Source organism: Nannospalax galili, unplaced genomic scaffold, assembly GCF_000622305.1.
Source record: "Nannospalax galili isolate Female #2095 unplaced genomic scaffold, S.galili_v1.0 scaffold1238, whole genome shotgun sequence".
NCBI lineage: Eukaryota > Metazoa > Chordata > Mammalia > Rodentia > Spalacidae > Nannospalax > Nannospalax galili.
This window is the reverse complement of record NW_008341824.1, coordinates 113440-139425: the sequence shown is the minus strand read 5'-3', so window position 1 is coordinate 139425 and position 25986 is coordinate 113440. Positions and strand designations below refer to the sequence as shown.

The 25986-nt window shown below is 42.0% G+C and overlaps 1 protein-coding gene across 3 annotated transcripts in view; it reads right to left on the bottom strand.

Annotated features, from left to right (window-relative positions):
* Positions 1 to 17629: 17629 nt before the first annotated feature.
* Pde8a (phosphodiesterase 8A) overlaps positions 17630 to 25986 on the bottom strand; it is a 66765-nt gene continuing 58408 nt past the window's right edge. For 2 of the 3 annotated variants that reach the window (XM_008837419.3, XM_008837418.3), the window contains exons 20-21: positions 19712 to 19841; positions 17630 to 19028 (exon numbers count right to left, since the gene is read on the bottom strand). In XM_008837419.3, coding sequence (XP_008835641.1) covers positions 18922 to 19028; positions 19712 to 19841 — 237 coding nt within the window. In that variant the 3' untranslated portion in view covers positions 17630 to 18921. Of the gene's footprint in view, positions 19029 to 19711; positions 19842 to 25196; positions 25855 to 25986 lie in introns of those variants that run through there. The other variant, XM_029565567.1, reaches the window with a different exon arrangement.

Sequence of the window (25986 nt, the reverse complement as noted above, 5' to 3'; positions counted from 1 at the left end):
AATAGGGGAAAATTCTCAAAGTAGCTATTCCTGGCAAGCCTGGGCTAAGTTCTTATATGGCAAAGAAGTGGCAGTTTGAACCCGTCAGGCTAGCTTCAGAGCTCTTCTGTATAGATCCTTATACATCCATCAAGCACAAGAAGTGTGCTGCTGATGCACATACACCTATGGGTGCTGGAGGACTGGCGGGGTTTTGTTTTTAATGTCTTTGGGCTTTTTTAAGACAGGGTCTCCCTGTAGTCCCAGACAGCCTGCCAAGTGCTGGACTAAAGGTGTGTACCACTATGCCTGGTTGAGGACTGGCGGTTATGATAGGGATATTCACACAGACTCATTACCCACATTTTACCCTAGTTACTTTGTGTGTTTGTATTTTTCTGATCCACTGAAGTTTAAGTTTGACCATTTGCCCCTTAGGTATTTCAGTGTGTTAAATTTACTAAGATCTGTTACATGATGTACAGGACTGCCCTCCAGTTACCTTAATGAGTTCAGCTGTGTCTGCTTGCAAAAGATAATCCCAGCTGGGCTTGTTGACTGTTGCTAGTCCATTTTTAGGAGCAGAATGGGAGGGCACTGTACCCTCACCCGAGTATAGCCACTCCTCCCAACCAGTTTTAATCAATTCTGCCCTAATTGTACTTGGCATCATTGGGGAGGGCTACTGGATCTAGGCTGGGGCATGCTGAGGGGAAAGGGGCTCCATCTATGCTGGGTAGACTTTCCAGGGCAGAGGTTACTTGTGTTTCTGTCAGTAGCCCTTCACCCATGCTCTGTAAGTAACCCCAATAAACTCAGCTTTGGTGGGACTGAACTTTGGCGGCTCATTGGGACCTTTTGAAAACGCATGTAGATATTGCCTAGTCCCCTCTCACATCGAAAATTCTCTCAGCACATGTAGCCACAGGACAATTCACATAATCAGGAAGTTAAATTGATAATGCTATTTTATCTAGTCCATAATCAAGATTTAACATCCCAATAACTTACTTTGTGGCTAGTTTTCCTGCCAAGTCCAGCACCACTGCATCTAGTTTTCATGCCCCTTCAGCTTCCTTTTCATGACTCATGGTATGGAAATAGGAAAATTGTTGATTAGAACATCCTTCAGTTTGGGCTTTGATGTTTCCTGCAGGAATACACAGACATGATACTGCCTTCTTAATGGATCACGTTGAGAGAATTTCAGTTTGTTAGGTTTTTGTTTACTTTGAGCCCTGGAATCCATCTGTAATTTCTCCATACCAACAAACTTCCTCCTTGTGATTAGTGGATTGTGAGGAGATATTTTGAGGTTAAATGTCCTTTCCCTGTTAAGATTTTGTCAGCGAGTTTTGGCGTCTGATATTCCTTCCGCTTCAGTGTAAGGATGGCTTTCTTCCTCGTTCACTTACAGGTAATTATGTCTGCATTTTCCTGTATTTCAGGTATTCGCAGCCAATCCTCTTGCTTTCATAATCCATAAAGAGCCCCTTACTGGGTCCTGGTGTCAAAGGACTGGGTTTTGTATTGTATACTGGAGAAACTAGAGTTGGATTAAGAGGACGACTGATAAAATGTACTAGGATTGCCAGGATGCTGGCCTCGATTTCCATGAGGGGGCAGTGTTGCTGTTATTTTCCCTCCCCACAGACCCAATTTGCATAGCTGCTAACTGCCCAGTGGGGCTTTGGAAGCCCCCCTGACTTGGCTGCTGCCCTGGGGTTGCAAGAGACAGCAGTTACCAAGACCCCAGCAGGGGTGAGCCCTCCTGGAGCTCTTCCACCTGTGGACCAGGAGGGCTGCACTGCCAGGGGTACAATAGACTTATCTTGAACCCAGCTCTTGACCTTCTCCCTCATCCTACACTGCCTGGAGTACAGGTGGTCCTGGGACGCTCTCTCCTGGATGCTTTGGGTGAGGATACTGCTCTTGGCATTAAATGGCATAATGTTCAGCTTTTAGGGAACAGTCTGCTTCTTGAAGATGCAGTATTTGTCATGACCATTTTATTTTAATTGATTTTGTGGTACTGGGGATTGAGCCTAGGGCCTCATGCACACTGGTACTCAATCCAGTCATGATGTTGAATAACCATCATGGTACTCCAAAGTTCTTCAGCTTCCCCAATAAAAATTCCTGCCCATTAAATAGTAGCCCGCTTTCCTCTCCTGCTTTCAAACTCTAGGAACTTGCCTATTGCAGGAAACTAAATTTTTTCACGTTCAGTCAGCAAACACCATTTCCCAGTTCCATTATCAAGCACGGAAGCCTCCAGTGGAGTCTCGCTTTCAAATTCGCCTTATTACAACTCAGGCTCTCATCCTAACCCAGATTTCTCTGTATCCTTTTTCTTGGAATGTCTGCAGTTCTCTCTCATATACAGCATCTCAATGCCCTTGGCTCCCCAGTGCTGACAGGGTGAAGCCACCTCTGTAGCACTGCCTTCTTGGGACACCCACAGCCACTGCACAGTGTCCTTACTCATCTCGCTCCCCTGGTGAGGGGCCTCATGCTGCATCTCCATATCGATAGATGGAGGGGCAAGAGACAAGGGCCAAATCTGTGCTTATAAAAATCCATTCACATGATAACATTCCTGCAATGACAGAGGTATTTAGTCACCTTAAACATCCCAGCTCTCACCACTGTTGTAGAGGGGATTAAGTTTCCAACTTTGGGGGACACATTTGAACCATAATGAACTCCTATCATTTCCATCCTAACAATATTTTCATCCAATCCATGAAGTATATTTATTATAATTTCTTTCAATGTTTTTTATAATTTTTAGCACACAAGTCGTACATTTCTTGAAAGCTGGGCATGGTGGTCCACCCTGTAATCTCAAAGTGGAGGCAGGAGGATCAGGCATTCAAGGTCATCCTTGGCTCCATGAGTTCCAGGCCAGCCTGGCTAACCAAAACCTTGCCTCAAAAATTACAAAAATTGAACTACATCATAAATCAACAACACCTAAAAGACATTTATCAAGTATTGCATTAAACAATCTCTAGGGTCTGGAGAGATGGCTTAGCAGTTAAGAGCACTGACTGCTCTTGCAGAGGACCCCATTCAATTCCCAGCACCCACATGGGATCCTTAACTCCAGTTCCAGGGGAATCCAAAGCCCTCTTCTGACCTCTGAGGCATTGCATGACATGAGTGCGCTCACATACATGCAGGCAATACACTCACACACAAAATAAAAATAATAAAATATTTTAAAAAAACACCAATCTTCTCTATTGGTCATCAGGCACACTCCAAGACAGCCATGTCTCAGGCTCCCAGTTCTCATTAACATTTTAAAAAGTGAACTCATTGGAGCATAGTGGCATATGCCTTTAATCCCAGCACTCCAAAGGCAGTGGCAGGTGGATCTCTGTGAGAGATTGAGGTCATTGTGGTCTACATAGTAAGTTCCAGGATAGTTAGTGGTTAAAAGCACTAACTGTTCTTGCAGAAGACCTGGGTTCAAATCTCAGCACCCACATGGCAGCCAACAACCATCTGTAACTCTAGTTCCAGAGGATCCATTGCTCTCTGTCCTGAGGGCACGTATACAGGTGCACTTGGACACATGCAGGTATAACATTCACATATAAAAAATTTTTAATGCATAAATAAAAAAGTGAATTCATGAAAAGAATGTTCTCTGGACAAACTGGAATAAAATTAAAAATAACAAAAGGAAAATTTGGAAGTACACAAATGTATAGAAATTAAATTTTACAATCACAAATCACCAGTAGATTAAAGTGAAAAGGGACATTGAGATGAATAAAAGTCTAAACAAAATAGACTAGTGATTTACAGCAGGAAATTAGACATCAAAAAAGAAATATCTTGCCAGACGTGGTGATATACACCTTTAACCCTAGCACTCAGGAAGCAGAGGCAGGCGGATCTCAATGAGTGATGCTAGCCTGGTCTATCTAGCAAGTTCCAGGCCAGCCAGGCTACATAGTGAGACTCTGTCTCAAAAAAAAAAAAAAAAAAATCAGTTGTATCTCTTCTTTACATGATTAATGGTCAACCCAGAAAACACCTTAGGCAATAATTCCATTTATACTAATGTAAAAATGAATACAAGGAGGGCTGGAGAGATGGCTCAGCAGTTAAGAACACTGGTTGTTCTTGCAGAAGACCCAGGTTCGAATACCAGCACCCACATGGCAACTAACAACTGTCTATAACTCCAGTTCCAGGGAATCCGATGGCCTCTTCTTTTCTTCTCAGGCATTGCATGACACAGGTGCACTTACCTACATGCAGGCAATACACGCATACACATTTAAAAATATATATATATATAAGGAATAGGGCTGGGGAGATGACTCAGTTGATAAAGTGCTTGCCACACAAACATAAGTAGAGTTGAGTTCAGTACCACAACCCAGATTAAAAAGATGCGAGGGGTGGGGGGTGGGCAGTGGATAAAAGTACTTGTTACTAAGCTTAAAGACCTGAGTTTGATTCCAGGGACTCAACATGATAGAAGTGACACCTATAAGCTATCCTCTGACCGTCACACATACTGTGATACACATGCATTGCCCCTCCCATATAAAAAAATGTAATTTAAAAAAACATCGTGAGGTTGCCTCAGCCTCCTCAGTGACTAGGACTCCAGGCATGCACTCTGCCCTGCTTAACAATTTTTGTTTTAAATTGGTTTCTTCTGGTTGATGTACTTGTTTCAGCATTATGTCACCATCTGAATGATATTTTTTTCTATTAATTTTCTATTAATTTGTGTCTGAATCAAAAGCATCTCTTGAAGAAAGCACATGGTTTAATTTTTAAATGCATTCTGATATTCTCCACCTTTAATTAGAATATTTAGTCCATTAAAATCCAGTTATGCTTAGTATGATTCCTGATAAAGTAGAACTTTTTAAAAAACATTTTATTTATTATATATATATTTTATTTATTTTTATTTTATATGTATTGCCTGCATGTATGTGAGTGCACCTGTGTCATGCAATGCCTGGGAGGTCAGAAGAGGTTCAGCATGCTTATTTCAAATGTCCACCAAGACTCCCTGCCCTGGGGCAGGCTGGCCTCTGGCCCTGGAAGAGGGAGGAAGAACAGCAAACAACTAAGGGTCTTTAAAAATCTTGCACCACAGCAGACCATAGGGGCTGAGAATCATTCTATTGGTCCACCTTGATCTCAATAAGCACTAATAGAATGATTTACCAATGTGATTCATATTACAGTTTCCCATAGGAGAACTTTTTTCACATCTCTACAAATCAGATTCACGGACTTACAGTATCATTGTCGTTACTGAATTACTGAATTGATCTTTATTTTCACTTCTGTTGCTAGGAAACTAAGCTAAATTTACTGGTCTCTTTTAGTAATTGTGGGACTTTCTGGCAAGTTTTTTGTATAATCTTGTTTACTCTAATTTTGTGTGTAATTCTGTTGACTATGCTAGTGGAAAAATGTTTAAATTAATGTTTTTAATTTTCAACTTTAAATTGTTAATATTTTTAAGGAAGACTAAATCTGCATTTCTCATAAAATCATTTGAAAGGAAAATACTCTTTTAAGTGTTAAAGGTTCCACCCCACCTATAGGCAGTGACCTTAAACCAGGTTCAAAAACTAGGTGTGAGAGCTGGAGAGATGGCTCAGGGATTAAGAACACTGGTTGTTCTTGCAGAAGACCCGGGTTCAAATCCCAACACCCACATGGCAGCTAACAACCATCCATAACTCCAGTCCCAGGGAATCCGACAACCTCTCCTGACCTCCACCAGCATTGCACAACATGGGTGCACTTACCTACATGCAGGCAATACATGCATACACATAAAAAAATAAAAATAATAAAATTTAAAAAATAATAAAAAAAAAATGGGTGTGGTGGCACAAGCTGGTGATCCCAGTGGATGGAGGCAGGAAGATCAGGAGTTCAAAGTCAGCCTCAGCTACTTTAGATCCTATTTCCAAAAACAAAACCAAGTACAAAAAAAATGGTAGGAATGCAGCTCAATTCCTAAAGTACTTGCCTAGCATATAAGGGGTACCACGTGAAACTAGACATGGTGGTGCATACCTATAATCCCAGCCAACACTTGGGAGACAGACAGATCTTTATGAGTTCGAAGCCAGCCTGGTGTACATAGCTAGTTTCTGGCCAGCCAGGACTACACAGTAAGACTTTGTCTCAATAACAACAACAACAAAATAATAATAATAACAACAGTAAAGTCCAAGCACTGGGAAGTTAGAGGCCAACCTGGGCTAGATACCCTATCTCAAAACAAACCAATCAACAACAAAAATCCCTTGATATTTTGGGAATTATTCAAGCTGAACCATGAGGTCAGAAACTGATGCTTTTATGTAAGGCCAATTTTTCTGTCATGAAGAAAACTTTTGTGTGTTCACAAGTGTGGATGCACAAGTGTGTGGGGGTACACTTGTGCACACGAGTTTAAAGGCCTAAAGTTCCAGTACTTTCCCCATTATATACTGAGGCAGGGTCTCTCTCTGAACCTGAAGCTTGTAGTTAGGCTAATCTGGCCAGCAGCTTGCTGTGAGGATTCCCTACCTCTGCCTCCCATGTGCTGGAATTACAGGCAAGGCCTCACCATGCCTGGCCCCAATAAATTCTTTTTTAAAAATACTACTTTTAAACCGGGCATGGTGGCGCATGCCTTTAATCCCAGCACTCAGGAGGCAGAGACAGGCGGATCTCTGTGAGTTCGAGGCCAGCCTGGTCTACATAGTTCCAGGCCAGCTGGGGCTATAGGGAGACCCTGTCTCAAAAACACCTTCTCTTACCTGTTTTTACTCATATTTCTGAGCACATTTGTTTTTCCTCACAGTAGCCACCTCTCCAGTTATGCAGACATCAGCTGGGCACCCTGCAGTTCAGTACTGTCCTGACACTGCCAGAGGCATTCCCAGGCTGGGCGTCCCGTGAACCTGAGCCACTGATGTGAGCTGGGGCTTCCACAGCCCACTCATGCGGTCTGATAATTTGCTGACCTGGCTCATAGAACCCCAGAATATCCTTCATTAAACCTCCAGCAAGAACTCACCAGAACACAAGCACACAGAAGAAAGGTGGGAAAGCACAGGGTCTGTGGAGTCACCAGCAGCCCAGGCCTTCATCTCCAGAAGCCCTCTCCAACTTGCCTAGGGCACTTTGTGAAGATTTTCTCAAGACTTGATGAACTAAACCACTAGCCGGTGGTGACTAATTTAGACTCTAACTCCTGCCCCAGGTCAGGGGTAAAGCTAAAGGTCCCTACCCCTGACCATGGCTGGACATCCTTGGTAACTAGCCCCTTCTGAAGGTCTCTACCACCCACCCAGGCTCCACTCCCAGAGCATTCTCATAGGAGCAAAGATTCTGCTGTTATTTAGGGAGTTCCATGGACTTTAGGAGCTTCACATTGGGAATTAGGGACTAAGGGCAAACATGCATTTCTAACTGTGCCCTACCCTCACACACTATAGGGCTGTACAGTAAATTCACTGGATTATATTCTTCAGTTGGGAATCATACTAGATTCCTGGAATAATTTAAGTGAAGGTAGACTGTATATATTTTTGTATGTGTATGTGGTGTAGTCCATGTGTGGATGTGTATGCTTAAGCGTGCATGTGTGGAGGGCCAGAGAAGGATGTTGAGGGTCCTGCTGTGTTACTTTCTGCCTTAGTCTCTTGAAGTAAGGTCTCTCACTGAAGCCAGCAAGCCCCAGTAATCCATTCCTGTCTTCTTCCACTATCATCCACCCCTGCCCTCTCCTCCACTCCCTGCCCCTGAGATGGAATTACAGCTTTGCCACAGCTTTTTATGTGGGTTCTGGGATTCAAATGAAGGTCCTCATGTTGTGTAGCAGTGCTCTTAGCACTGAGCCATCTCTTCAGCCCCCCTCATTTATGTAAAATTAACCCATCCTGAAAATAGAGTATTCCTTAACATTTATTTACACCTTTTCCTCAAGAGTGTTGTTTGAAATTCAAAAAGGACAAATGGCTGAGCATTTAATCCTACTAGCACTCTGCCCTGGAGGCAGAGGCAGGCAGATCTCTGAGATCCAGGCAAGCCTGGTGTACATAGTGAATTCCAAGCCAGTTGGGGCTACAGGGAGACCCTGTCTCAAAAACAAGAACAACAGCAAACCCATTTCCTGTTTCTTACATGTACATCTGGAGGTTTTAAGCCTATTCATCATTTAAATTTTGCATTGTACATGAAAGAATCTTCTCATTTTCTATGGTCCATAACTTCCTTTTTAAAAAAGTCTTTTTTTAAAAAAGCAGTTTTAGCCAGGCGTGGTAGCGCATGCCTTTAATCCCAGCACTCAGGAGGCAGAGGCAGGTAGATTTCTGTGAGTTCAAGGCCAGCCTGGTCTACATAGTGAGTTCCAGGACAGCTGGGGCTACAGGGAGACCCTGTCTCAAAAAGACCAAAAAAAAAAGCAATTTTAGATTCGTAACAAGGTGAGAGAAAGGGGTTGGGGAGATCGCTCAGTGGGTAAAGTGCCGCCTGAGGATCTGAGTTTGGATCTGCAGCATCCATGTAAAAGCCAAGCATGGTGGTAGAGCAGAGAAGGGTCAGTCCTCCTAGCTCATTAGCCAGCCAGCCAGACAGGCTAGTCAAAAGGGATGGCTCTAGGTTCAGTGAAAGCCTGTCTCAAAAACCAAGGAGAAGCAATAGCAATGTCATCCTCTGACCTCCACATGCTCATACACAGCAAATGCTCACACACACACACACACACACACACACACACACACACACACACGCACACGCACAGAGAAAGGCATTAAGAATATACTCCACTACCATACAGCATACTGCCCCTATTATTAACATTCCCCTATAGTGATGTAATTGATGAACCTTCATTGATGGCCCCCCTAATGCCTCACATTACAGGAGTCATTCTTTTTTTGTTTGTTTGGTCTTTTTGAGACAGGGTCTCCCTGTAACTCCAGCTGGCCTGGAACTCACTGAGGTCCGCTGGCCTCTGCCTCCCGCGGCGACTAAAGGCGTGGCCACTATGCGCCCAGCAGGAGTCACTCTGGCATCACGTATATCTTGTGGATTTTATAAATGTGTGTTACTTTTTGTGTCAATGTGACCGAAGGAGAGGTTTTTTTGGCTCATGGTTTCAGAGTGGGTGCAGCAGTGTGAGGAAGGGGCTCCACAGCTGCAGGAGCGTGAGGACCGGACTTCACACATCTTGGCAGACAGAAAGTGGAGAACTCCAGACTAAAACCAGAGGCCACCCCAATGACCTGTTCCCACTAGCTAAGCCCCTTATCTCAGTTTCCACAACCTCCCAATGCAGCATCAGCAGCCCGGGACCAAATACCCCAAAACATGAACCCGTGGAGATCTCACCTTCAAACCATCACAGCAAATGTGTAGTAAAACATGTAGACACATCCTCTGGGCTCTGCCTGCCAGTCCTCTCCCCACCCCCACCTCCTGCCATTCACTGCTGCTTCACTGTCCCCATTGCTTACTTGAGGCTGGCACACTGTAGCCATTCTGGCGGCTTCTTCCACATAGTATGCTGATGGCTCCTCTGTCTCTCCATGGTTTGAGGGCTGGTTTCTTTTTAGCACTGAATACATCTCCACTGTCTGATTACACCATTCAATTCCTTCACTAGCTAGGGGTTGCTTCCAAGTTTGGCAATTATGATACTGCTGCCTAAACATCCAGATGAAGATTTTTTATGTGGACCTTTGGGTAAATATCAAGGATCTGCTAGATCTTGCAGTAAGAATATTAGTTTTCAGACAGGGTTTCCCTGTAGTCCAAGCTGCCCTGGAATTCACTATGTAGACCAGGCTGGCCTTGACCTCACAGAGCTCTATCTGCCTCTGCTTCCCAAGTGCTGGGATTAAAGGCCTGCAACACCACGCTTGGGTCAAGTTATCTTTCAACATGACTGTATCTTTGGTATTTCCACCAGCAATGTAATAAGAGTGCCAGGACTTTACATCCGTGTCAGTACTTGGTGTTGTCAGGGATAGGCTTTGGCCATCCCATCATGTGTCTCATTGTTTTAACTGACATTTCCCTGGTGGATCTTTTGTATCAGTTGTGCCTTCTTTAATGAGATCTTTGACCCATTTTTAAGATCAAGCTATTTTCTTATTGCTGCATTTTAAGAGGTCTTTGCATATTTTGAATAATATACTTTCTTATCAGCTGTGTATTTTGCAGTGTTTTTTCTCTCAGCCTGTGGCTTGCCTTTTCATTCCCTTGACATTGTATTTCAAAGCACAAAGTCCAGTTTATCAGGTATTTCTTTCATGGATTGTGTCTTTGGTATTTAAAAAAATTTTGTGTGTGTGTACATGTATTTATAATATGTGTGTGTGTGCTAGTTAACTAGTCTTTTGCCTCTACAATAAACTTTAGAATCAGCAAATATTTTTCTCTAATATATTTTCTTTTCCTTACTAAATTTAATGTTCATAAATATTTTAGTATAGTTGAGGACACACACACACACACACACACACACACACACATCCATACATATATTAGGTTTAAAGTTCCTAACCCCAAACGTAAGGATATAGGATGATTTTTAAATTCACAGCAAAATTTAATAAAGTTCACATGCAGGTATGCCTGCCTGTGTGCATGTGCAGAGGCAAGAGGTCAATGTCAGATATCTTCTCTTTATTTGTTGTTTTAGGGGACCAGCAAACCCCAGTGATGTTCCTGTCTCTTCCCCTAGTGCTGGGGTTACAAACACATGTGCCCACACCTGGCTTCTTTTATGTGGGTGCTAAGGATCCGAACTCAGGTCCTCATGCCTAATCAGCAAGCTCTTGACCCATTGAGCCTCTTCCATAACCCCACTTTGGCCTGTATCTAGAGTGTCATCAGCAACCCAAGGAAGTCTAGGTTTTCTCTTTAGTTTTTGTTTGAGGCTTTATCTTCTAGGACTTTTATAGTTTTGTGGTCTAAATTTAGGTCTGTGATTCATTTTGAATTTTTTGTGGAGGATGATCTGTGCCTAGATTCATTTTTGTTTGCATGTGGATATCCAGATGACCAGCACCATTTGTGAAAAATACTGTCTTTGCTTCATTGAATTGCTTTTGCTTGTCAAGATCCATTGATTCTATGAATGTGGGTCTCTGGCTGGACTCTGTTCTGCTCCACCGATACACTCATTTTTTTTCCATCAATTCCACACTCTCTTGATTACTATATCTTTAAATAGTAAGTCTTGAAGTATAGTGGTATCAGTTTTCTTTCTCTAATTTTACATTGGTTATTCCAAGTTAGTCTTTTGCCTCTACAATAAACTTTAGAATCAGCAAATGATATTTTCCCTAATAAATTCATTTTCTTTTCTTACTAAATTTAATGTTCATAAATATTTTAGTACAGTTGAGGACACACACACACACACACACACACACACACACACATATCCACACATATATTAGATTTAAAGTTCCTAACCCCAAACTGAAGGTACGGGATGATTTTTAAATTCACAGCAAAATTTAATACAATTCAGTGAGTTGATGGGAAACCAACTGATCTCAAAAGCAAAACTACAAAAGTCTGTGTGTGTCATTTAATATGTGGTATAGGTGAATTTGAGCAGATGTGATAGTGAGGATCCAAGTTTGAGAGACAGATATCAACGAGTTTGAAAAAGTAGCTTTTTCTTTTTAATTTAAATTTTTATTTTTTATGTGTATGTGTTTTGCCTGCATGTATATAAATGCATCACTGTCATGCAGTGCCTGTGGAGGTCAGAAGAGGGCATCAGATCCTGTAGAACTGAAGTTACAGATGTTATCCACCATATGGGTCCTGAGACTTGAACCTGGGTCCTCTGTAAAAGCACCCAGTGCTCTAAACTGCTGAGCCATCTCTTCAGCCCCCTACTTTTTTTAAAATTTATTTTATGTGTATGAGTGTTTTGCCTGCATGTATATAGGTGCACCTGTATCATGCAATACCTGAAGAGGCCAGAGAGGGCGTCAGATTCCTCTGAAACTGGAGTTTCAGATGGTTGTTAGCGCTTGCTGCTCTTGCAAAGAACCTGAGTTCACTTCCCAGCACCCATGTCAAGCCAAATAGCTCACGACCACTGTAACTTCAGTTCTAGGGGATCTGATGCCCTCTTCTAGCCTCTTCAGGTACCCACAAACATGTGGCATACATTCACACAGAAACAAACATAAACCAAAATAAATCTTTTTAGAAAATATTGTTATTTTTATTTTATGTGTATGAGTGTACTGCTTGCATGCATGTATGTAAGTACACTCATGTCATGAAGAGGTTTTGTTGGTTTTTGTTTTCTGAGACAGGGTCTCATGCATCCTGGGCTGGTCTCTAACTTATTATGTAGCTGAGGATGACCTTTAACTTCTGATCCTGCTGCCTCCACCTCCCTAGTGCTGGGACCAGAGGTATATACCACCATACCTGGTTTTAAGTTGTTCAGGGAATGGACCCCAGGGCATGCTAGACAAGCACTCTACCAACGGAAAGCTATCCTAGCCCCACAAAACTTTAACAGATATACTAAGAGGAATGAAATGGAATGATGTGAAATGTTCAGTTAAAACTACAAAAGGCAGAAAAATGGTAAAAGACAAAAATAAGAAAAAGGAAGGGCAGTGGAGGTGGCTCAACAGAAGGCACTGCTGCTAAGCCTGCTCTGATCCAGTCCTTAGAACCCAACCGACTCCTGAAAGTTGTTTTCTGATGTACACACACACACACACACACACACACACACACGTTAAAAAAAAAAGGCAATAAAAAACAGCACCAAAGATGGGAAATAATTAACTACATCAACATCACTGATCTAAATGAACCAGTTAGAGGACTATTGATTACAAGAGTAGGGTTTTTTTGTTTTTTTGGTCTTTTTGAGAAAGGGTCTCCCTGTAGCCCCAGCTGTCCTGGAACTCACTATGTAGACCAGACTGGCCTTGAACTCACAGAGCCTGCCTCTGCCTCCCGAGTGCTGGGATTAAAGGCGTGCACCACCACACCCAGCCCTGCAAAAGTAGATTTTACAAAAACAAACAAATATATGCTGTCCTCAGAAATCCACCTTAAATATCAAGGCATATATAAAAATTCAAAAATTAATGTAATTCAAAAAATTAATGTAATGTAGATGGGCTAAAAAGTTTACATTGGTATATGCAGAAAAAACATTTGAATGAATGAATAATAAAAGCTCTCAGGAAAATGAAGGGGAACTTTCTCAGTTCAATAACCAACTGCTACAGAAACCTGCAGCAAACACAATACTTAACAGTAAGAAGTCAGAAGCATCCCCACTTAAAACAGGAATAATGTGAGGAAGTCCCTTCTCACCATTCTTCCCATCACATTCCAAGACCTAGCTAATGAAATGACAAAAGAAAAGGAAGTGATAATAGACTGAGTTGGAAGAAATAAAACTCTGTTTTCAGATGACTCAGTCATCTGTGTTAAAAATCTGAAAAACGGGCTGGAGAGATGGTGCAGTGGTTAAGAACACTGGTTGTTCTTGCAGAAGACCCGGGTTCGAATCCCAGCACCCACATGGCAGCTCATAACTAGGGATCCAACAGCCTTTTCTGACCTCCATGGGCATTGCACGACATGGGTGCACTTACCTACATGCAGGCAGTACACACATACACATAAAATAAAAATAATAAATAAAAATTTTAAAATAAAATAAACTTTAAAATTTTGAAAAAATAAAGACAATAAAAACTCCTGGAATTTATAATCCAGGGTGCGTGAAGCAAACTAAAATAGAAGAATTTATTGCATTCCAAATACTGACAGAATATGTAATCAGAAACAATAACCACTGACACAAGAGGAGCAAGGAAGTGGGGCGTGATGGTGCACACACCTTTAATCCCAGCACTTATGAGGCAGAGGCAGATGGATCTCTGTGAGACTGAGGCCAGCCTGGTCTACATAGAGTTCCAGCCACAGCTACAAGGAGACCCTGTCTCAAAAAACAAAAAGCAAACAAACAAAAAGCAAAAAAGAAGGGATCAACTTCAGCATGCTGCCCTGGGGCTGCACACTAATCACTGAACAGGGGGACAGAGCCGCTCACCCAAGGCTGAGGGACTGACCTGAGAGATACAGTCATGCCAAGAAGCAGGACTAGTCTCAAGTCCTGGTACCCAGAATCTCCATCCTCACACTCAGCCATCTATCCAACTAGTTAATGTTAAGGCAGGCCAACTGAGAAACAGGAAGTAGGTGGCGGTCGAGCTGGAGAGATGGCTCAGTAGTTAAGATCACTCACTGGCTGCTCTTGCAGAGCACCCGGGTTTGAGTCCCAGGATCCTCATGAGCCTTCTCTCCAGCTCCATTTTTTTAAACTTTGATTTCTTCCTTTGATACTTTTCCTCTTTTTAGGACACTCCAGTTTACGATCTGTGTGATTTTCCTTCTCCCTAAAGAACTTCTTTTAACATTTTTAAAGATTTTATTATTTTAGTTTTATGTCTATGTGTATTGCCTGCATGTATGTAAGTGCACCGTGTCATGCAATGCCCATGGAGGTCAGAAGAGGGCATCAGATCCCCTGGAATTGGAGTTATGGATGGTTGTTAGCTGCTGGGAACTAAACCTGGGTCCTCTGCAAGAGCAGCCAGTGCTCTTAATCACTGAGCCATTTCTCCAGTCCCTTAACATTTCTTATAACTCAAGTGTACTGGCACCAAATTCCTTCAATATGTTTGTCTGAGTCTTTATATCCCCTTCACTTTAAAAACAAATGTGTGTGGGGGGACAAACAAACAAATGTGGGGGATCCAGCTTAGGCCATGCTGAGCACAGGCTTTCCCACAGAGCTTTGGCTCCAGGGGCCACTTTTTTTTTTAAATGGGCTCACTGTAGTTCAGGCTGGCCTAGAGTTCACTGTTGCCCAGGCTAGCTTTGAACTCAGTAGTTCTTCTTTCTCAGCCTCCCAAGTGCTGCTTTTTTGTTTTTGAGATAGGTTCTAGCTATGTTGCTCAAGTTGGCCTGGAACTCAAGATCCTTCTGCCTTGGCTCCTGAGTGCTGAGATTATAGCATTTATTATTTTTTAAAGGATAATTTTGCCAAATAGAGAATTCTAGATTGGTATCTTCTTCTCTCAGCATTTCACTCTACTCTGTGCACTGTTTTTAGAGAAAAGTCAGATGCTTTTCTCTCTTCTTTTTTTTCTTCCAAACCAATGAGTCTATTGGGCCTACTTACCGGTAAGTGAGGGTTACTTATCGAATCGTGGGGGACTCAAAGCAGCGGCATCAAGAAATTTGTACCTCCACTCTTCTGTAGGTGTGTTCCCAGCCCCCAGCTTCTTCCAGGAAGTTTTCTCCACTTTGATTTTCTGCAGTTTGAAGGAATACACTAATGCTGCCCTTACAGGGTTAATTTGTTGGAATTTAGTGTGGAGTTCAGGGGATGATGAAGTCCTGGGAGTGGAGCCCTCTTTCCTCTTTCATGAGGGAAAGGCTTTGTTAAAGGACCTGAGGGAGTGGGCTTGTTCTCATACTCCTGCCATGGGAGGGGCACGCCCCTCACGAAGAGGTAAGAACACAGGGTACAGCCATAAGACACCATCTTGGAAGCAGAGAGCAGCCCTTACCAGAGACCATCCTACTGACCCCTTCATCTTGGACTTAGAAGCTTCAAGAACCACAACGTTCTTTATAAATCACCCCACCTCAAGTGAACTAAGGCTGACTGCAGGGCCCGACTCCCACTTCCCCATCCACTCTGTCGGGGGTTTTCTAAGCTTCATGTTAGTTTGGGGGAAACTCTCAACAATTTTCTTCTCTTCCTTTCTTTCTCCTTCTGGAATTCTTTTCTTTAAATATTTTATTTATCATTTTTATTTTATGTGTATGAGTATGTATGCCTGCATATAAGTACACCCGTGTTGTGCAATGCCCACGAAGCGCTGGAAGAAGGCATCAGATTCCTCTAGAACTGGAGTTAGGGATGGTTGTTAGCCACCATGTGGGTGCTGGGAATTGAATCTGGGTACTCTGTAATAGCAGTGCTCTTAACTGCTGAGCCAGCTCTCCAGATCCTTCTGGAATTCTTATCATACATGTTAAAACTTTTGTTCCTGGGGCTGGAGAGATCCTCAGAAGTTGCAGAGAACCTGAGGTCAGTTCCCAGCACCCACATCAGATAGCTCATGATAGCCTATACTCAAGTTCCAAGAGATCAAAAGGCACAACATTCATGTGCACGCACGCACGCACATGCGTGCACACACACACACACGTCCTAGTCTCGTTCTCTGATTTTCAGTTCTCTGAGGCTTCTGTTGATATATCAGGCTGAGAGATTCTTTACTTAGTCATGGCCAGTTGATAATCACCCATCAGGAGCTAGCAAGATGGCTCAGCAGGCACTTGCCACCAAGTCTGAATACCTGAATTCGAAGTCCTGGACCCATGTGGTGGAAGGAGAAAAACAACTCCAGTGGGTCATCCTCTGACCTCCCCATAACACACAATTTAAAAAAAAATCTCATAACCAGCCTATCAAAACAGTGCTTTCCCCTCTCTGTTTACTGGAAGAATTTGGTACTCACTGTACGAATATGTTCAAACTCCTGCAAGTAAAACTCACAGAAGTGGGTGGGGTAGAGGTGTATTCCCTGTGACTGTGCCAACCCCGACCCCAAGTTTCCCTCAGATTGGCAAGGCTGGGCTTCCAGCAAGGCTTTGACCCCTGTGGCTATGTCCACAGTAGTTTGTTCCAGTAAGCCACGATTCCTTATATTTGCCTGTTGGTCTTGGCTAGTCTCTCCCCATTTGCTCTCCCTCATGGATCTCCTGGTGAGACACACTTTTAGAAGCATTTCACTCTGCCTCTGTATTTCACCTTGCATGTTTTCAGTTTTGTCTCTGCTGTCTTCTAAGCAGCTCCCTCACTTGTTTTTCATTTGTGCTGTCTTTAGGCGTGTCTGCCTTCTACAAGAGCTACACACTGCAGTTTTTGTTTGCTTTGTAGTGATTAGTGCTTCTTTCATCTCTTCAAAGATGTCAGGCATGTTCATCTGAAAGCTTCATTCAGACTGGTATAACACTAGCTTTTTGTGGTAAAAATCCCATGTATTATATGATCTGTTGCCTCTCACCCCATGATGGCCTAAGTTTCCTTTCTTTCCTTGATGCTGGGAGGAGGGAAAGGATCTTTCTACCTAGCTCAGTCCACAATTAGATAAAATGTCTTCACAAAGGATATGTTTCCCTAGAAGCCAGAAGGGCTTGTTCTGTTAATCCTCTGCAGTACCCTAACATTTTTAATTTTTTTACCTGTATGTAAGTGCACCATGTACATGCAATGCCTAAGGAGGCCAGAAGAAGGCATTAGATCCCCTGGAACTGAAATTTCAGGTGGTGTGAGCTGCCTTGTGGGTGCTGAACCTGGATCCTCTGCAAGAGTGCCCAGTGCTCCTAACCACTGAGCCATCTTTCCAGCCCCATCCTGACTTATATGAAGAGGCCCCAGAGGCCTCTTATGGCTCCACATGACCTTGGAAAAGTCATTTAATTACTAGTCTTTTCTCTAAAACAAATGTATATTCATTACTTAGAAAGACTATTATTAGACAATGCCAAAGAAATGGCAACAAATGACTTCTTAAAAACAATAGTTTAATTTCATTTTTATCTGGAAAAAATACAAGTTTAAAATGAAACCAACACTTTGACATTTCATTAAGCCATTTTTATATAAGTATTATGCTTACTCAAAATGTGAAGATATAGAATCTTTATAAATTTCTAGAATCAAAGACTCCCATGGCAGATGAAAACACATTGGTTATAAAATAGCAATCATTAAATATTTCAGGTTTGCTCTTTGGTTTTGTAGGTCATATTTTATAGAAACAGTATAAAATAAGGCAGGCTCTTAGAAATTCATTTACAAAATTTTAGGGAAAAAATGGTCAAATTCTAATTTTTCTCTGCAGAACTCATCAGCTGACAGATGCTGTGTCAGAGCCAGGCTCTGCAAGCAGAAGCGGCTTCTGTCAGCGCTCTAGAGTGAGAGCCGCCAGCAAACAGCTTTCCCATTAGTGTCAAAGAGGAAAGCTTAAGATACACAAATATTTCTTTTTCTTTTTTTCTTTTTGAAGCAGGGTCTCCCTGTAGCCCCAGCTGGCCTTGAACTCACAGAGATCTGCCTGCCTCTGCCTCCCAAGTGCTGGGACTATAGGTGTGCGCCACCACACCCGGCAGAAACACAAATATTTCTATAGTGTAATAAAAATGTATAACTGTATATTTTAAATCTGCATTATGAAAATAAGTCTGTACACCAAGTCATGTATATAATGAATATGAGTCACGTAAATTTGGTTGTGGCATTTGGAGTTGACTTTGGCTTTGAAGTGTTTTTAAATTCATAGAAAATATTGAACTTCTAATAAAATAAATAAAACATTTAATAATTGGTAATAATCAACCTCAAAATTTCTTTGTCTCATTAGCTACTCAATTTTAAGAGACTTCACTTTCAGTAGTGTTCCAAAGTGAGTGACTGCACCGTCTATGATGTGAAGAAAGTTGCTACAGATCTGATTGCCATGGCTCTTCTGAGTGCTGAAGGAACTAGGAGAAATGGTTTGCAGTTTCCCAGGCAGGAAAGCCATGGACCACCTCTGCTCCCAGGGTTCCCAGGCCTGTGGCAACACAAAGTTGATGCAAACTGGGATTCTTAGGTGCTGTTCTAAGGAGCCTTTGCAGTAGGCTCATGCTATGGCATCAAATGATAGACACAGAAGGCTGATGTCCCCATGCGCTTTCACAGGCTCTGCAGATAAGGGGACAGATCTGCCTAACACTGAAAGGATGGAGAAACTCCAGCTGTGCTCAGAAACTGCAAAGGACAGGAGAGTAAGCCTTAGGCCAGATGTGTGCCCCATGCTATTCTGGAGGGGGTCGGAGGCTCCGCAGCTTCTTTTCATCCAGTCCTTTCCAGTACTTGTAGTTATCATCCAAGTGCTGCATTAAAATAGGCAGGTTCACAAAGGCTGGAGAGAGAAAGAGAGAGAGGAATGCAGCATCTTCTCACAGTCCATATTTTCTTTCTGGGACTGGAACTCAGGCCTTCAACCAATGACCAACGGCCTTGGCCCTAGCCTTTTAAGAAAGAGGGACAGAAGGGAGTAGGCACTGGTGTAATGCCAAAGACACCTGCGAGAATAGGGGTGACTGGAATATAAGGAACCCTGCTCTCAGCCTCCTGATCTGCAAGTATCTGCTCTGCAGCTCCTCCTCCAAGGTGCAGCCCTTAGGTACTACACAAGGAGTAGGTGAGGGACATCCTTGGGATCCTCTTCTGAGTACCTCTTATTTGACAGACTTTGCCCCCACCTGAAGGTCAACAGAGTGATATGAATAGAAACCAGCCCAAGCTCAGTGTGGCACAGAGCGAGGCCTGAGACTAGCTGGGACAGTGGATGGAAAAGACTCACACAGAAACACTGGGTTTTGGAGGTGACACTGTTGTTTGAGTTTAGGCCCCTCTGCTACTAGCTAGTGAGTTCAACTCTGAATACAGTGCCCTACACTGCTGGTTGTTCATAAGTGCAGAAAATACCCAGCCTTCAGGGATGGCTTCTTTTATCTCATTTTACCTTGAAAGTCCCACGTATTACTTATTGTTTAATATACAGTTTCTCCTTAAAGGAAGAAGTGCTAGAAATTTCCTTACCATGCCAGGCGTAAAACATGTTTGTGATGAAGTAGTCAATGAAAGAGATTTGAGATTTGGGGATGCTGCAGGTGTTTCTGTCGAAAACTGGCATCACTACAGGCAAGTCCAGCTGCTTCTCTTCATCAGTCTGCAAAGCAGAGCCTCTGGTGATCTCAGGGACTGGCATTCGGCCCCACCCACCTCTGAGAAGCCCCTCCCTCAGAGAGTGCCTGGGGCAACCCTATTGGCTGGTGTGAGAGCTCAATGTAGCAATAGCTAAGCAAACCAGATCTGCCATACACCAGCTGTTCCTAGAGTGGGAACCCTTGAGGACATCCCAAGTGAACCCAAACATTTTCAACAGCTGGAAGCTGTATCTGTGGTCACCTATTTCCGCTGTTGCTGCCACTTCACCATCCTTCTACCCACAAATGCCTGATATGCCCACACTGGTGCCACAAAAGGTGAGTGAGAAACACAAGTCTGCTGTTCCAGGGATGGGTCCAGTGGCCTCGTTCTCGGTTATGGCTGCATTATCTTATTGGGAAGACCCAAATAGACCTATTAACTAGTAAGGAGACTGCATCAATCCTCAAACCTCCCAACAGAGAAAAGGCTTCACTGGTGACTCCTAACAAATGTTTCAAGAATTGGCACTGATCTCTGTCAAAGTCTTCCAAAAATAAACCAAAGAAGGAACACTTCCTAGTTTATCCTCTAAGGTCAACACACCCTAATAACAAAAGCACTACAAAAAATAAATCTCCAGAACAATATCCCATGGATACTGATACAAAAATCCCAAACAAAATACTGGTACAAATTCAGCATCTCAAAAGAATTGTACAGGGGCCTGAGAGACGGCTCAGCAGTTAAGAGCACTGGCTCTTCAGAGGACCCAGGTTTGGTTCCCACCACCCATATAGGAGCTAACAACTACTTGTAACTCCAGTTCCAGGGGATCTGACACCCTCTTCTGGCCTTTGCAGGCCTTGCATGACATGGGTGCACTTACATATATGCAGGCAAAACACTTGTACATATAATAAAAAAAAAAAATCCTACATGACCGTGACCGTGTGGACTTTCTTGAATTTGAGGATGGTTCCTCATGTGAAAAAATCAATCACTGTAAAGCACTGTGTTAATAAAGAAGCAGGGTGTAGTAGGATTCACACCTATAATCTCAGCTCTTGAGAAGCTGAGATAGAAGCACTGCTGTGAGTTCAAGGCTGTCTCAAAAATAAATGAAGGAAAGAAGGGAGGGATGGCTTGGGGGCTGTAGCTCAGATGGTAGAGTGTTTGCCTAGTATGTATGAGGCCCTGGGTTCAATCCCTAGGCTCCACATGGCACATGCCTGTAAGCCCAGTGTTCAGGAAGTAGAAAGAGGCAGGAGGATAAGTTCATGTCAGCCTCAGGTAACAGAGAGGAGTAGTGGCACACATCTCTCAAGACCAGCCAGGGGTAGTGGCACACATCTCTAATTTAATCACCCAGGAAGGCAGGAGGATTTTAAGTTTGATGCCAGCCTGGGCTATGTTATATAGTAATAATCTGTCTCAAAAAAGAAAAAAATTTTCTATGAGCTAACATGGTAAATTTCGTGCTATAAAAATTTTACCACAAATAAGTCTAGTAATCTGCTTACCCACAGGTTGCAGCATTTTCTGCAACTTTGCTGATATCTGCTTCACATCTTCACTAACAGTTCATGTTGTCAAAAAAATTTTTTTGAGACAGGGTCTCTTATAGCTCAGGCTGGAATCAAACTTGATATATAGCTGAGAATGACCTTGAACTTCTAATCCTTCTGCCTCCACCTCCTCTCAAGTACTGGCGTTACATTTGTGAGCAACCAAACCTGGCCTCAGTATTTTCAATTTTAAACCACTGTGCTGATGTGTGGTAGAATTTCATTGTGGTTTTCATTTGAATTTCCCTCATGAGGTAAGGTATTTTTCATATACTTATTGGCCATTCATACTATCTTTTGTGAAATGTCTTCAAACATTTACTTATTTCTAGATGGGTGGCTTTTCTTACTATTGTGATGTAGTTCATTACACAACCTGGATACAGTCCTTTGTCAAAAATGATTTGTATGTATTTTCTCCCCCATGGCCTGCTTACTCATTTTCTTAGCTGTGCAAGGATGAGCATGTTTTTAAAAAACTGATTAATTCTAATTTCCTGGCTGTTGCTGTGTTATCTCTAAAAAGTCTTTGTCCATTTCCAAGTCATTGGGGACACTCTGCTCTTGCTTCCTGATTTTAGCTTTTCTAGTCAGGTCTGTGATCTACTGTGAACTGATAGCTCTGTGGTAGGAGGTAGGAGGAGCTGTGGTTCTTTCTGTGCATAGCTATATCCTCTTTTTCCAACACCATTTACAGGAAAAAGAACTTTCTTTATATGACTCTATAAATACGATCTGCTTTTATTCTGTTCCATAGATATATTTCTCTTTACGCCAGTACCATACTATCTTGACTACTGTAAGTTTTTTTTGTTTTCGTTTTATTTTTTGTCTTTTTGAGACAGGGTCTCCCTGTAGCCCCAGCTGTCCTGGATTCACTATGAAGACCAGGCTGGCCTCAAACTGAACTCAACAGAAATCCGCCTACCTCTGCCTCCTGAGTGCTGGGATTAAAGACGTGCGCCACCACCCCGGCAACTACGTAAGTTTTGAGGCCAAATAGTATACATATTCCAATTTTTGATTTTCAAGTTCTTTTGCTTATTCAAGGTCCTTCACATTTCCATATACAATTTAGACTCTTGTTAATTTTCAGAAAAGCAAACCCAAACCCAACCCACAAAAGTCCCTGCTGGGCTGTGGCTGAAACTGCAGAGTGGATATAGGATCTTGGGAGAGCTATCTTAACTTCTGTGCCTTCTAATATGTGGACACAGGATGCCTCCCTATTTATTCAAGTGTTCTTTAAGTTTCTAGCAATGTTTGGTGAGGTTGGGCCATCTATTAGTAAATTATTTCTAAGTAATCTTGCTTTTTATTGCTATTGTAATCAGTACTGCTTCTAGTCTGATTTTCTGGTCACAGCAAGTATATAAAATACAAATGAGTTTTATATATTAAACTTACTGTTCTATGATCTTACTAAATCAAACCTGATTATTAATGTAATTGTTTTATGCCTTCCTTAGGAATTTTATGCACAAGAATACTATCTGCAAACCAAGGTATTACTTTGGGTTCCTACACAGGTTTTCCTCCTTTGCTTACTGCAGTGGCTAGAAATACCAACACAATGTTGAGCAGCAATGATAAGAATGGCCCCAGCTGTTTCCATTCTTAGGGGCAGTGTATTCAACAGCATATGCTAATACAAGTGTGCTATATTTCTGCAGATTTTTTTTGGTCTTTTTGAGACAGGGTCTCCCTGTAGCCCCAGTTGGCCCAGAACTCACTATGTAGACCAGGCTGGCCTTGAACTCACAGAGATCTGCCTACCTCTGCCTCCTAAGTGCTGGGACTAAAGGTGTGCACCACCACGCCCAGCCTTTACAGATCCTTTTTAAAAGTAATTTCCTTCTATTCCTAGTTTACTAAGAGTTCCTGTGAGAAACAGATCTTGAATTCTGTCACATGCTTTTTTCTGCACTGCAGAAATAATTGTAAGACTTTTCTTCATTATTCAAGTAGTATGATAAATTATAATAATTTACTTCCCCAGTATTGAACCAACCTTGCATTTCTGGGACCAAACCTACTTGGTGATGTATTATCCTCTATACTATCTGATGACGCACTTCTACATATATATATAATTTATTTTTATGTGTATGCGTGTATTGCCTGCATGTAGATAAGTGCATCCATGTGTTGTGCAATGCCCACAGAGGATAGAAGAGGCTGTCAAATCCCCTGGAACTGGAGTTATGGATAGTTGTTAGCTGCCGTGTGGGCGTTGGGATTCGAACCTGGGTCTTCTGCAAGAACAGTGTGTTCTTAACTGCTGAGCGATCTCTCCAGTCCCTATATTTATGTTTTTGAGGACAATGGTTTTAATGTCTGCTGGTGTTCTTTGCTGGGTATAGGTAACTGGATAAGAATGGCCTCATAAATGAGTTGGGAAGTGTTCCTACCTCCTGTTTTCTCATATAATTTGTAATGCTGGCATTATTTCTACCATAAATATTCAAACTGTCTCTCTATTCAATGATATTTTATTTTTCCCTTTTTAATATTTTATGTTTGAGTATATTGCCTGCATGTATGTAAGTGCACTTATGTTGACCAAAGCCTGAGGAAGCCAGAAGAGGGTATCAGATTTCCTGAAACTGGAATTACAGGTGATTGTTAGCTGTCATGTAGGTGCTGGGATTTGATGCCTGAGGAGGTCAGAAGAGGGCGTCAGATCCCCTGGAACTAGAGTTAAGGACAGGTGTTAGTCGCCATGTGGGTGCTGGGAACAGACACCAGGTCCACTGCCAGTCAGTGTCCTTAACCACTGAGCCATCTCTCCAGCCCAGATATCTCTTTTTGGTTCTGTCAGTTTTGCTATTTTCAAGCTCTGATATTAAGTGCATATACATTTATGGTTATAGCTTCCTACAGAATTGGCCCTTTTCTCATTATGAAGTATCCTACTAGCTCTGGCAGTGTCCTTTGTCTTGATGTCTTTTACCTGAAATTAATACGGTTATTCTAGACTTCTTATGTTTATATGATAGGTTTGTATGATATACCTTTATCCATCCATTTATCTGTTCTTTATACTTAAATGTCTTTTCTAGGCTGCATATAGTTGGGCTTTTGTTTTACTTGGCTGTATTTTGTTTTGGAGACAAAACAAAATATATATGTAGCCCAAGCCACCCTTGAATTTTCCAACCTCCTGTCTCAGTCTTGCAAGTGCTGGGATTATAGGCATGCACCACCATGCCCAGCCTAATCTGTTCTGATGAATTTTTTTTTTTAATGGCAGTGTTGAGCCTGCTAACATTTAATATAATTGAATTTTTAAAAAATATTTTATTATTTTTTATTTTATGTGTATGAGTGTATTGCCTGCATGTATGTGAGTGCACCTGTGTCGTGCAATGCCACGGAGGACAGAAGAGAGTTTTGGATTCCCCTGGAACTGGAGTTAAGGACGGTTTGTAGCCACGATGGGGGTGCTGGAAATCGAACCTGGGTCCTCTGCAAGAGCAGTCGGTGCTCTTAACCGCTGAGCCATCTCTCCAGTCCCTAATGTAATTGAATTTAACAATGCTGTTATGATTAGGTAGAGCTACCATTTTTATTATTTGTTCCCTTGGTTTTGGTTCCTTGATTTTTCCATTTTCTGATTTCTTTGTATTATTTTAATATATTTCTTAAATTCCATTAAAGGTGGGGTGTGGTGGCACAAGTCTGTAGTCCCAGCACTTGGGAGACAGAAGCAGGCAGATCTCTGTGAGTTCAAGAGTTCGCGGTCAGCCTGGTCTACATAGTGAGTTCCAGGCCAGATGGGGCTACAGGGAGACCCTGTTTCAAAAAGACAAAAAAACACATTTTTTCCATTAAAATAGGTCTTTTATTAAATATGAATGTTCTGGGGATGATAATCTGTATCCTCCATGTTTTTCTGAGCTAATGTAACACTTCATCTCAGATATAGAAGCCTCAGATCCACATCAGACCGTCACCTGCTCTATTCTTCTGTCCTTTTATATACAGTATAGACCTTAAAATACAATATGAGAGCATCTGCTTAAAATAAACCTATTTAATATAGAGAAACTTAGAGACTAAAAAGAAAACCTTGTATACCCAGATATTTACCATTTTGGATATTTTTATTCCTTCTTGAAGATCCAAGTTTGCATCTGTGATTATTACCTTTCAACCTTAAGATCTTTGTTTAGTTATTTCTTGTATTGTAGGTTCACTGGTAATGAATTCTATCAGTTTTTCCATATCTGAGACTGTGTTTGCCTTGCCCTGATCTTTGAGGATATTTCATTGGATATTTCATTGTTCTGAGTTGACAGTTTTCTTCTAATACCAGTTTAAACAAGATACGTCAGTATCTTCTGGCTTTCAAAGTTTCTGACAGGAAGTCAGAAAACATGAAAATGATTTTTTTTTTCCTTGTAAGTCATGTTTCCTTTCTTTTCTTCTTCTTCTTAATCTGTGTGCATATGTCCCCTACCAGATCTGGAAAAAAATTAGCCAATTTACTTTCTTTCTGTCCCAAGAGAATAAGAAGGACAGATAACTCCTTAATAAAGTGCTTTTAGGGGAAACCTGACAACCCAGTATTCCATACCCAGCAAAGATGTTCTGCAA